The sequence below is a fragment of the Lissotriton helveticus genome, chromosome 2_2 (genome assembly GCF_964261635.1).
Source record: "Lissotriton helveticus chromosome 2_2, aLisHel1.1, whole genome shotgun sequence".
Classification (NCBI taxonomy): Eukaryota; Metazoa; Chordata; class Amphibia; order Caudata; family Salamandridae; genus Lissotriton; species Lissotriton helveticus.
Window position 1 is genome coordinate 250,840,952 of NC_136060.1, and position 13,714 is coordinate 250,854,665.

Consider the following 13,714-nt stretch of genomic DNA (forward strand, 5'->3'; position numbering starts at 1 on the left):
TAGAGATCGGCATAATACTTAGTCGGGGTCAATCAAGAAAAAGGTTCCGACACATTATAGAATCAGGTTCTGACTTTCTCTCCGGTGACATCAACATACAGTAAAAAGTGCTCTGATACCTTCGGGTCTTGTCAGTGCTATAAGAGACTTTTGGAAAACTAAATACATGAGTGACCGATGAAACATTTTTGAAAGCAATACAAAAATGGTTGAGGGAGGAATTCAGTTCGATACAAGCAATTAGTCAAGGGGTGGGTAGAAAGTTCAGGAAGGGGGGTCTTCGTCACAATGTCTTTTTAACAGCGAGCCATCACTGGTAGGCTCTGGTAGTCCGTCTTCTTTCGTTGGCGCTGTTGAGCACCGGCGGTGGAGCTATAGGTCCAGCTCGGATTCATCCTTACGCGTTGCAGGGTGCGATCAGTCCTCTGCTGTTAGATCACAGTCCTGTTTCCTAACTGATCTTCTTAGGGGTGCCTCATGCTGGGCACCTGCGTGTCTTTCTTCCGTGGCAAAACCTTATTCTATCTAAATGCTGCTCTTCTTTTCTGAGTCAAAAGTTATGCGAAAAGGGTGATGTTGTTGAATAATCGAGGGAAGAGAGGGCGGAGTGGGATCAGATCTTTGAACACACCAAGGGACCAAAGGAGCAAAGGACGACGAGCAGGCAGGCCCATCAGTCGGGCTCAAAAGGGACGGGGACTTCAGGCACGAGTGGGTCAGCAAATCAAGGCAGCCCTTCATTCCTTCATCTGCCGAGTTTGAGAGTGGTGCCTCGTCCCGCGTCTCGTTGCTCTGCGACTCCACCTTTGGTTGAGGTCACACGTGCTTCATGATCTGTGGCCAGGCTGTGCGTCACATCCAGCTCCTCTCCTCCGGTGATTGTATCTTTGAATGGGTACAAAACAAGTTTTAGAAAACAGGCAGGAGAAGACATTTATACATCTCAATTCCGTCCCCAATCCTAAGTAGGTGGGGGATAGGTTCATTGGTCACAGTCAGAAGTCATCACTTATGGAGTATGTAGGAGGGCATTTCCACTGAATTCGTAAGCCTATTTGGCGTTCATTCGTGACGTACGTGGAGAGAAATCGGACTCCCATCGACAGTGTATTCTATCAAACTCGAAATCGAGTCCTTAGGTAGAGACTCGCCCTTTTTTAACCCAAGTACTGACAATCTTACATTTCCCTTCGGGGTCGGCTAACTCTTGCAAGCAGGGGGGTTATCATCATGAGAGGGGGGCAGAAGTTAAACATGCTTTTCTTGGGGAGCGACGGTTAATCAAGGTCATCAATTACGCTTCGGGGATAGCTGATATGGAGCTGGGATAAATCGGGAGAAGCAAGGACGCTTTGGACAGGGAGCTGGGGTCAATCGGGAGAAGCGAGGACGCTTTGGACAGGAAGCTGGGGTCAATCGGGAGAAGCGAGGACGCTTTGGACATCCGCACTTAAGTGCAGAGGGGTGAGGCAATCTGGGCATTGGGGATTGCATTTCTAACGAACTGAAAAACAGAAGACCATTGACGTTATAGTCCCCCTATAAAAAGGCCAGATTAGGGGACATCAGTCGTCTTACCTGTCCTTTCTTTCATTACCAACTCGGGTTCTATCGTTTTGCAGAAAGGAGAGGTAGTAATATGGCAAGTTACAATCGTTTTAGTTCATGTCAATTTTGCCGAACACCTTTGTGTTCGAAGAGACCCAATTAGGTTTGTGCCGGTGGGGCACAACGTTACCACACAAGGGAGGAGGGAACAGGGGGACCCTCAGAGAGAGAGAGAGTCGTCCGCACTCTAAACGAACCATTCGGTACACGTATGACATGGAGAGAGAGAGAGAGAGAGAGAGAGAGAGAGAGAGAGAGAAACGTGTACAATAATAGGCCATTTAGTGCGCACACAACACAGAACAGCAGGGGTCAAGTAATACGGAAACACAGGCAGAGGGACGACGTAGATCCATACATTACGTACACACAAACTCAGGCGGGGGAGACAGTACATGTATTATATACAAAAATCCAAGACAAAACATAGAACAGTTATTGGTATTCTATACATAAATCCAAGACAAAACATAGAACAGTTATTGGCCAAAATGATCTCTTCCTGTATGCTGCGCATCCTTAGCATCCTAAGCTCTTTTTACCTTTTTCTTCTCTTTTATCGTCGGCTGCCTTCACTGGTGGCTTTGGTTGCACACACTTACGCCTTTGGCAATTGGTCAAGAACTAACCTGGTCGGGCTAATGCTCACGGTGGGCTGAGGCAACAGTGGGTGTCAGTTGGGAGAACAATGGGGCAGCTTTGAGTTTCATGTCTATGAGGGTGCGAAAAGGAGGTAGTAGATTTTAAACACTGGCAACATTCCTAGTCCTCCAAGCGGAGGGTACTTGGGTAAACCTCACCTCGGAATATTCCTTAAACTTTCCCTATTTAGTTAAACGTAGGAATTTATTCATTAGTGCACGTCATTCTTGGTTGTATTATTCGAGGTGCCGAGCGAACTCATATTTTGTAGTTTCCGCTTCAGGCTGTCCTCCCAAGCGCTAAGTTCAGGGAGAGAAATAGTCATTGTTTGCTCGTCGTGTGTAGGCACCATAATCGAACCCCTTTTTCCCATCTCTTCGTCCGCTAGATCACCATTTTTTTTTTCGTACTTTAATCGACGTTCCGATGTGACCTGCAGAAAGAGGGAAAAAAGAAGGGGGGGGCGGGGGCAGCATTTAAAAACACATTAGCGCGCATAAACCCGAAAAGGCTTTTACTTACTACATACTCGGCCTATCTCCACGGGATGCAGTCCCTGCCAACTTGGCGTTTAAGCCCAGGTGGACCGTTAGTGTGGGAGAGATGATTATCGGAAGCCTGTGGATAGCATAGGTCGCCCAAGTGTGGTATTACGGATAGTGTGCAGGGGGGGGGGTCAGAACAAAGGGCAGTCGGTGCAAAGTGGGGGGCGAGCTCGTGCTCTCCTTTGAGGAAAAGGGATAACCTACAGTGGTACGGGGTCATTGTCGTTCGTACTAGGGGGGTCAGGTGGCACTCCTTCGGGGCGACTTAGGGGCATTTTAAAACAACTTTCCTGATACAGGTAGCATATAAAGTATAGGCTAAATACCAGGATCTTTAGCGGTTGCTTTAGGCTGTACAAAAATGAAAAACACATACAACAAAAACCTGGACCGTTCATATTTGCAATATTTCTGCGTACTATACCTTTTAACCCTTAACTAATCGAGCTGAGCCATTTCACCTGTATTTTAGTTATATCGGAAATAGTGGTTATTTATTCGAAACTTACCAATCTACGCGTGACAACTACGTTTGCTTTTTCCAAAAATCTTTAATAAGAATGTCGGTGCACAAATACGGGCCTACAACCCCGTGGGCCGGCCACGGAGCAGGCTGGAACTGTACATGTGGGGATACTTATTAGTGGAAAACCTAATGGAGTCGGTGGTCGTTGATTTCATAATAAAAAGTGCGACAAGTGCAATAAAATCATATCGAAACTTCAGTGTGAGCGAGTATCATAAGTGTTGAAATTCGAACTTTCAATAATCATGATGCGCCAAAACTTAACAACAATTCATTGTCCGAATGTTCAATCAGTACCCATCTCATGTCAATTCATTGTCCGAACACATAATCAGTACCCATCCCATATCAATTCATTGTGTTTAAAAAAACTGCATACATATCTCATGACACCAAGGCTGAGCAATCGGGGTACAACAAGGAGTTGAAAGTTTCATTTGTACCAGCGCCATTTTGGGTGCAGCCAGGCAGATCCAGGCATAGTCAAAATCTCCACCAACTCGTGGTTGGCCCAGAGCCTCTTTCGGCAGTCCAAAAGTTCCGTTAAAGGGCAACAGAAAGGATCGGCGGTATGAACCATCAGTCAAAGGGGGAGGGAGGCAACATTTTTTTTTTTCTACTGGGTCATACTGGGTTTTCACCGGAACTGATCCGAACTGTAGTCTGCAGGATTTTAGTCATTCAAACTGAGGCTGGAGCCAGCATGGGAGCGCCGACGTCTCGCGGCTACATTTTCATCGTTTCGCGGGCAATCATGGCAGTCATTCCCCATCGGGGGTGTCTGCGGGGGTCGGGGGCCCCCGTGGCTCTCATAGAATCTTCAAAGTCGAGGAGAACACTTCTGATTGTGGGACTCATTTCTTAATTAACAAGCAACCGGGCCATCCCTTCACGCCGGGCCCGCTCCTGCAGGGTCGACCGCCATTTTACGAGTTCCAGCAGTCACTGCATCACAAGAGTGGACGAACCCTTGTCGGGTGAGTGGAGCGTTGGGGGTGCCACTGGGGGCCTCCACCTGGGGAGGTGGGAGAGGCTCGTTCGCGCCGCCTCTCCCTCCCAGCGCACCCCATGCCGTTTTTCTCGGCGTTAACATTCATGATGGCCGGACCAGGCGATGAGAGGGGGGGGGTCGGAGGCATAGGCAAGACATCCCCCCCGTGGTCTGCAAGGCGACAGAAGAAGGGAATGGGAGGACCAGTACATTTCCGGAGCCATCCACCCCATGGCTTCTTGTGAAAGCCGGACCAGGCGAATAAGAGGGGGGGGGTCGGAGGCACAAGCAAGACATCCCCCCCCCGGTGGCCTGCAAGGCGCCGCTTCAGGGCCGAACGGGGAGCTCATACCAAGCCGGGGCTGGACCAGGAGATACGAGGGGGGGAGTCGATGGCATGAGCAAGACATCCCCCCCGTGTTGTCGCAGCCATTATTGAAGAAAGAAGAGGAGGGGACGCCCGGATCCCGTCGGCCTTGGCTCCTCTTCTGGCCCACCTTATGCGACGACCTCCCCGGCCGACGGCTGGCAGCAGGACCCGCCCTACACGTGCCGAAGATCTCGTCTTCCGGAGGGGCGTAGCCGCGGACCTGTTGCACTTCGGGAGTTTCCAGAATGGGGGTAGGTATCTGCTGACTTGTATCTATCTCATGTTACCGTTATTGGGGCGTGGCAGGCGGTGGGACAGACATGTTTGGAGCAGTGAGGGGTGGCAAAGCCTAGTTGCCTCGTGGCCGTCGCGATGTCAAGCTTGGCTTCTCTCACCATTTTCATGTTTCTTATTACGGGCTTATTTCTAACGTTTCTTATTTCTAGCGAAATCATGTGTTTTATCGTGAGCTATTTCTAACGTTTTCCTATATGTAGCGAAATCAAAAACTCATCAGTGGCCTACTGATTTTGCTTTCTTATTTCTTTCTTTTTTTTTTTTTTTCCTTTCCTTTCTAGCGTGTTTCATGCTAAAGTTTCTGTTAACAGGATACGGTGATTACTTCGTTATTGTTGCATATGTCCTTTTTATTAGGGGTGCCCTCCGGTCGAGCCAGATGACCTACCTCTAATAAATGGTCCGGGTGGAACTAGTTTACCAATCAGTGGGTCGTAGATAGGCACGAGAGATTACAACGGGGGACAAAGGTCCACATTACCTACCCTTCACTACTTGCAAAGATCAGACAGAATATTTCTTTTCTACGTTATTTGCAAACAGGGAATGCCTCGAACGAACTATTCCTTGAACAATAAAATGTCCAAGTAATCAATCAATCAGTGGGGAGAAAAAATGGGCATGACGGATTACAATAGGGGACAAAAATCTGCATTACCTATCCTTCACTATCTGCAAAGGGAGGCAGAATATTTCTATTCTTCCCTGTTTGTAGACAGGGAATATCTCAAAGAGCAATAATCGATAAAAATCGATAACAAACAATCAGTGGGGAGAAAGATAGGCATGACGGATTACAATGGGGGACAAACGTCTGCATTACCTATCCTTCACTATTTGCAAAGAGAGAGGAACGTTCCTATTCATCGCTGTTTGCAAATAGAAAATGTCTCAAAGAGAACCAATACTTCAAGTACAATCAATCAATCAATCAGATGGATAAAGCCATCCTACCAATCGGACGTAAAGACGTCCTACTTAACCTTACCCGGACCGGACCGTGTGGGCAATTCTTCGCCTTCCCTTTTCCAGCGCCCAATCGTTCTCTTTCTCCATGTTTTTACCGCAGCATTCCTGTGGGATTCCAGTCAGGACAGTAGGTCACTTGAGAGAGGTCCGTTCGGAATCGGTGAAGTTCATTCAATCGGCAGCCGGACGAGGGCCCTCTCAAGGCAGGTATACTCCAATCATTTAGATGTTCACCCCATCGTCTGGACCTCTCTTACCGGACCTTATGTCGCTGATGGGCCCCACGTTGGGCGCCAATTGTGGAAAAGTCAGCCCATAACGCACCTGATGCCCAGGCTGCTGGCGCAGGACGCTTCTTAGTTCCCATCTTGAACAATTACCAAATAAAGAGACGGGCGCTGGAAGCAGGAAAACAAGAACAGAGTTTTATTTCTCATGAGGAGAGCCTGTCATTTCGGACACTCGCATAGTGTCTTCAGGAGGTGCTCTAACAAGTTTCTCTGAGGCTTCGTCTTTTATACACATGTTTTTGATGCACAAACATTCCTTATTGCAATAAAGACGCTTTGAAGTAGGAAAAAGCATGCTTGGAATCCCAGCTTCAGGCCTATTCCCATACCAGTCGCTCAGATGTCATCCTCCCCTCCTGAATGTAACAAGAGATTGTGATCTCTCAGCCGGACATTCCTACAGGACACGAGGGCAGGAGGGGATGATCAGATCAAAGGTTGGGCAGGCGATAAGATCGGGCACTTCGGTTGGTGTATCACGGTTTTGTTATGCTGGGCAGGAAAAGGGGGGGTGTACATCCACGAGGCTTGGTCTTAGGACTTGGGACCGGGTCGAAAGGCCAAGTGCAGCTGGGGGGGCTCGTCAGCTGAGGGGAAGGGTGTTCTTGGGAGGAAATGGGGGGGTGTGGGTCAAGCAGGAGTGTTACTTCTAGAGCAGGTTCACGCAGAGGGAGAGGGTTTTATGGCCGATGCATGAGCAGTGCGCGCGGGGAGGGGTGCCGGGGGTTTAACAAACGGGCAGAGAGGCCATGGTGCCTAAAATGGCTGTCGTGTACGTGTGTGCATGGGTCTATGCTGGCGGGATAACACAGTCAGTGTTTCGCGATATCCGTTCTGCTTACAACAAGGGGTACAGTGAACACAAATGAACGCCGCTTATGTGCATATACATTGCCATTTTCAACATCAGGTGCAGTTTTTTTTTTGGGGGGGAGACCCCCCAAGCCCCCTTTTTCTTTTTTTAGCATTTACCACACATGCCTTTACTACGTATCTCGTAGTAAAGGTATGCGTGGTAAGGACTGTCATTGTAACCACGCATGCGTTGTAATGCATGCGTGGTAAACGTTTTCGTGAAAACGGCCGCGTTGTAGTGGCCGTTTTCCCTCCAATCAGAACAGTCCAGCCCGAACTGGCAAGCCAATTTCTCCCTGAACCGGAACACCGAGAACCTAGGACCGGTTTCGCCCCAGTTATGGGCCCATCAGCATGGCACAGCTTGGTTCCAGCGACACAGTATGTTTTTCTAGCTGATATGGTTACCTTGTAAGAATGTGTAGAAGCATGGGGCTACGGGAGTGGAGGTGGCCTGCTCTATACACTGGCTCAGGGGGAGAGACCCAAGCAAGACCAGAATGACATCTACAGTATTGAGATATCAGGCAGCCACATACAGGAGTCGTTAATCTGCACTTTCCCAATGCCAGGGAGGTGGGAAGGTTAGTGAAGTTCTGAGGGTACTCCTACTTGCAGGTACCTGAGCTGTGATCTCTTGCTGTGAGTCGCCTGCTTTAGAGCAGGGGGCTATTTTGTGTCCTATCAACATGCTATAGGAAAAAACATCAACATCCGCAATACACTGGTCCCAAATCTGACAGGAAACCTATTGAAGCAATATTTAAAGCCCTCTTCTGTATGTGTATGTTGTGTCGGGTGGTGTGTACATTGTGTGGTGAAATTAGGTCTGGCACACATGACAGAGAAAAAGCTCTCTGTACCCAGACCAAAATAACAGACGACCAGAGGAAGACTATAGCTACATTCAATGTGTGGCTAAAATATAGCTACCTTCAAGACAGTGCCAACCAACAGAGGGCAAAATGTAAGCAGATAGGGGCAACAGAAACTTGCACACAGTAAAGGGTAAAGAAGAAAATATTGGAGCAGAAAGAAAAGACAACAAATTCAGATGATAACAAATTAGTTAACACACTTAAAAATTATTGGAAAATATTTGTAGGAAATATTTTGTCAGGAGCACATAGAAGATTTTAGATGCCATCCGCAGTTATCGACAATAGTAAATCCAACAATAAATATCATATTCTTTCATTTTGTGCCTCAGGGATTGTTGTACAGCTTGGTTGGGGCTCAAGGAGATGATCGTCTTGCTGTGATGAAACTTGGGTACAAACATTATCAAGGCACTGATAATTATCCACTAGATCTGGACCTTTCCTATGCTTATTACAGCAATATCGCCAAAAAGACAGCCCTTGACCTTCAGACATTTCAAGGGGAGCAGGTAAAGTCTTTTTCTCATTGCTTACTCCTCGTTGCTTACTGTTTGCTTGTTTCATATAGACCTATATATGAATAAATGTTTCTAGCATACATTCTGCTTCTTATTAAAGTGACACATGACTTCAATAAGGTACATTTGCACAAGGATAAGGGGACTTTTTGAGGGAATGTGTGGGGCAGTGAAATATTTTTAATTGCCATATTGTTCATTCTAATGACTTGCGTCACGTGTTATCCTCACTTAGTTACGTCCCCTTTTAATGAATTGATTACAGTATATGGTTATCTGATTTAATATCGTTTCAGTTTTTGAAATCTCTATGTTGCTTCTTTTCTAACTTTACAATATATTTTCACATTTTATTTGTAATAAAAAAATAAGAACGTTGAACAGCACCGAGCACACTTATCAAAGTGCAAATAGTAAGTAAGTAAGCAAAGAACTTGTAGAGCGCACACATGCCGAGGAAGGTTCCACTGTTAAGTCTCCTGCGTCTTGGCGCTAGGGTTTGCCAGAAAACAAGTAGAAAGACCGGGAAGCATGTACACCATACCATCAAATGGCGTTTTCTACATATACTGTTATATGGAGAAAATATGAGAGTTTCTCCCATGGTATGCCTTGTTGCGAAGCAATTTATAGCAGGAGGAGCTGGGGTCTCTCTCTGAAATCAGTGCTTAATTTGTAAAAAAAAGAAGTGCAGGTGTTGCAAATTTTGCCAAGGAGGACACCGCTCACGTCTTCCTCCGGTGAGCCCCACTTTCAACACTCTCACTGCCACAGTCTCTATCTTCTAACCTTGATCTGTTGTCTGTCCCCTAAGTCTTTGCCCTAAGAGTCTATCCTCCAACCTCTCTAATTGTTTTCTATCACCTTTGTCACACCCTGTATTTCTGATTTGCCCTCTATTAATTTTAGCCCTGCCCTTTTTTCTCTTCACTTTTATCCATGCTCTGCTCTCTCTCCCCTCAATCTTGGCTCTTTACTATCACTCTCTAACAGTGATAAACTGTGTCTCCATTTTATCATTTGTCTGCTTTTATTCCTTTGTCCTGTTCTCCACAGCCTTTCGTTGTATCTTCTCTCTTCTGAATGCTCGCTTCTCCACATCATGGCTGCTTTCTCTTTGTATCAGATTTGCTCTCCTCCTTTTCTTCTACTTCGCTCCGTTGTATCTCTCTCCTCTCTTGTTGTTTTTTCTCCTCTTTACTCTTGCTGTCTCTCATCTCTAACACTGCCGCTGCCTGTGACCCCTGTCGCCAGCCTGTACCTGTCCCTGCTATTTTGAACTCTGCGTTTTCCTGTTATCATTCCTAAAGAAGCGGAAGATGACGTGTTTTACTTTCTTTACTACACTGAGTACAAAAACAAAATGTACACCAAATGAAAATGCTTTTTTGCATATATTAATCAGTGTGATATGACTGGGTTTATTGCGGAACAGGCGGCTGCTTGAGCACAACAGGTCATGTCACTGCTAGTGCTGCCTGTAATTAGTAGGTCCAGGGATGGCGACGGCATCGGCATCCACTGCTCAGTTTGCTGTGATCCTACCTGCTACAGCACAGGCAATGTCCCCAGTTGTAATGCTGCCAATCCCAGTAAGTATGGCTGTGGTACCTACTGGACTCACTCACGCGCATCAATTACCATGCTGGAGTGCAGCGCACAGACTCTACTGGTGACGCCATGGCGCACAAACGTTGCGTTGGGCCACAGCCGCATCGAGCACATTGAGGATAGCAGGGCTGCCGGTTATGCTACTCTGGCTACGTAGCAAGTGGAAAGTCCCACTTACTTTCATTTATTCTTCCAAAAGAGCCCTCACTCCCAGGTTCCAAATGTGCTCTTGCAGCTTCCTTGCCTCAAATCCGTCATGAGCCAGCCCCCATCTACAGTTATTCAATGGGCGTTTTCGGCTCAGGCAGTGGCAGGGTACAGCAGACTAGGGGAATAGAATGCAAGCCATAGTTTGTCGATGACTTCTTGGATTTGTGATCAGTGTGATGACATAGTCACTAACGTGGTGATACACAATCATACGGATGTATGACGTTACAACGCATACTTTTACAACGCCTACCTTTACATCGCAAGTTTTACAATGCATACCATTACAACGCATAGTGCTTTTGGGCGCTGGATAGTGAATAGTTTAATTTACTATTCCAACTCCAGTCCCCGTGGATAGTAGGGAAGGTGTTGGATAGTACATTAAACCTATTCCCTATCCAAGAGCGCCCCCCAGCGCAATGCGTTGTAATGGTTTGCGTTGTAAAAGTTGCGTCGTAAAGGCACTGCGTGGTAAAAGTTGCGTTGTAAAGGATGTTTACCCAATCATACCTGCCTGGACAGGCGTATGCCGGCCTGCCTATTAATATTTACCAGCCAGTCACCATGCAATGTTTGTTATTCTTTTTATTTTGAATTGAACAATTAAAAGTGAGACCACCACCTGCAGGTTCAGAAATTGTAGCCCTGTGAAAGAAGTGCAGGTGCTGAGCACCTGAAAGCACCTGCTCAAATTAAACACTGTCGAAAGTGATTAACACTTACATTTTACTAAGAACTTTTTTTGTCTTTTTTTACATTTTTCCAATTTAAAAACCTTTATCTCAGGGTCTATGTGTGCACTTTAATGCAATGTAGGTAACACATAATTGCTGAACATAAGGTATTCTCTGCGCTATCCCCAGGGGTCAACCCAAATTGGATGCACAGGGAAATGCACTATACCACAGAATTAATTGGTGTTGGTTAGCGCAGAGACTTATTTGGGAACCAGTGTGGAGAAAAGAATTATGATATTTATATAGAAGACCTCCATATCGGCAAGTCACATGCCATGAGAGTTGCCTGGAGCGGAATTTTAGTCCTGAGGAGACCACTATATGTAGGACTGCGACAGTTTTGTGGAAATCATAAGCAGTAGTTTCGTTTTCTGGAACAGTTATACTGCACTGATATGTTGATCTATAGATACCCACATTGTATATATGTATCATATGTTAACTATCACACTTTTGCACTTATGATCACTGCACCAACTGCACTTTTTTAATCTTTTGGTCAGCGCCATTAAATAACGAATACAATAAAATTGTTAATTTTGTATATAATCTACAGTACAGACGCAGGGGCGGCTGGTGACATTTGAAAGTGGTGAGCCGTAAACTAATTTGCATATTGCACCGCAGCGAGCACAGTGAGCGAGCGCAGCGAGCGAGCCCGAACCACCTTGCATCCATCCATACATCATTCATGCATCCACCCATCCATCCATCCACCCACCCATCCTGCATCCATACATCATTCATTCATTCATTCATCCACCCATCCATCCATCAATTCTGCATCCATCATTCATTCATGCATCCACCCATCCATCATCCACCATTCATTCATGCATCCACCCATCCTGCATCCATCATCCATCCATCCACCCATCCATCCTGCATCCTTTCCTGCATCCATTCACCCATCCATTCATCCATCCATCCATCCTGCATCCATCATTCATTCATGCATCCACCCATCCATCCACCCATCCATCATCCACCATTCATTCATGCATCCACCCATCCACCCATCCTGCATCCATCATCCATCCATCCACCCATCCATCCTGCATCCTTTCCTGCATCCATTCACCCATCCATTCATCCATCCATCCATCCTGCATCCATCATTCATTCATGCATCCACCCATCTGTATGCGTGTAGTTACACGCATACAGATGGGTGACGTAAATGCTACTATTTCCTCAGAAACCCACATTCTTTTTCTGTTTTATTTTAAGTTCCGTGATTTATTGAAGCGTAAATCTTTGCTCAAACTAAGCCCTATTTGTCTTGGTAAGTCAGGCAGACTCCTGCTTATAAAGTCCAATAAGAGTAACAAGGTGAATGAATAAAATGGCTTTGACAAGAGTGTGAACATCCTTCCGACTACAGCGTGACAGTGATAACCGGCCTCAATTCATACGTCTGATTTCCACCTGAACTTCTTTTCTTGCTTTGCTCTCTGAAGCAGTTCACTGCCGACCACATTTTTAATCCCATTGAATGCTACTTTTCACGATGAAACAATAAGACTTCTAGTTTAAATATGTGCCAATTCTTCTGACACAAATCTATACATTCTCCTCCCATTTCACGATTATTTACAATAAGAGGCTCGAACCTGGTTTCCCAGCACCAAAGTCGGCCGCGCTAACCGTCAGGATTGGCTGGGGAGGGGGCACCATGACTCCTCGCCCAGTCCCCCTGTGTAACCCCGGGGGCTGCGGCCCGCCCCCAGGTCCTCTCTCTAAGGGGAAATGCACAGGGAATCAATCTGCGCATGCGCGAACATGATTCTGCCCATAAATCAACTTGCGCAGATGCAGCAGGCCCATCCGCCCCCCCGCACGGAAAAGTCGGGTGTCTCCCGGATTCCCGGGCGGCAGGTAGCGAGCAAGATTATTTCAGTATTTGTTGTATTTGTATTTTCATGACGACGCGGTGGGTCCATGGGGCTTAGTGGGGCTACGCCCCTACGCCCCAATGGACGCACCGCGCCCAGACGTAGTTTTTACCTCATGGGATGACCGGAGTGAATCTTGTCTTTATTTTGCATGCATCCAGGTTCCGTTAATTGGGCAGACTTGGGTTTGGTCATGTGTGTTTTCTATATGTACAATACAGGCTCTGAAAGGTATGCAGGTTGCACACTCTGCTGGACCAAAAAGTATTTACATTTTATTGATTTACATTTCTTTTTCTCAACATAAATCTCATATGACCCAGTTTGGGACGGCATTTCAGTTACTTTTATTTACTAATGAACTGAAAATGCAGGTAGTTTCCATCCTAAAAAATCAGTTTGCAGTATTTCTTGTTGTCAAAAGTCTTTAGGTGGAAAGGTGGAAAAATCAAAAGAATATCTTCAAATTTAGTGCGGTTGGAACAGAAGGGGTAGCTTTACAGGGGAAAATAATTTCTCCATAGAGAAACTACTTTAAGTGAATATGTTGACATACAATGAAGCAGTACATTTCTTCATGCAAAATGTACACTTGCTACATTTATGCATGCATACATGCTTACGCAAGTCAGTAAGTGTTGAAGCTTGTATCAGCCAAACCAAAAAAGGACACTGTTCCAGGGCGGGGTTTAAAGATTTACCTAACGCCCTCAAAAAAGAGGAGAGGAAAAGAAATCTAGATTAAATGAGTACCCACAGGTGAAGT

The 13,714-nt window shown here is 46.1% G+C and overlaps 1 protein-coding gene across 1 annotated transcript in view; it reads left to right on the top strand.

The window, feature by feature from the left end:
* The window catches only part of SEL1L3 (SEL1L family member 3), a 684,155-nt gene that overhangs the window by 313,123 nt on the left and 357,318 nt on the right, over positions 1 to 13,714 (top strand). The window contains exon 11 of the mRNA XM_078678371.1: positions 8,304 to 8,483. Coding sequence (XP_078534497.1) covers positions 8,304 to 8,483 — 180 coding nt within the window. The remainder of the gene's footprint in view (positions 1 to 8,303; positions 8,484 to 13,714) is intronic.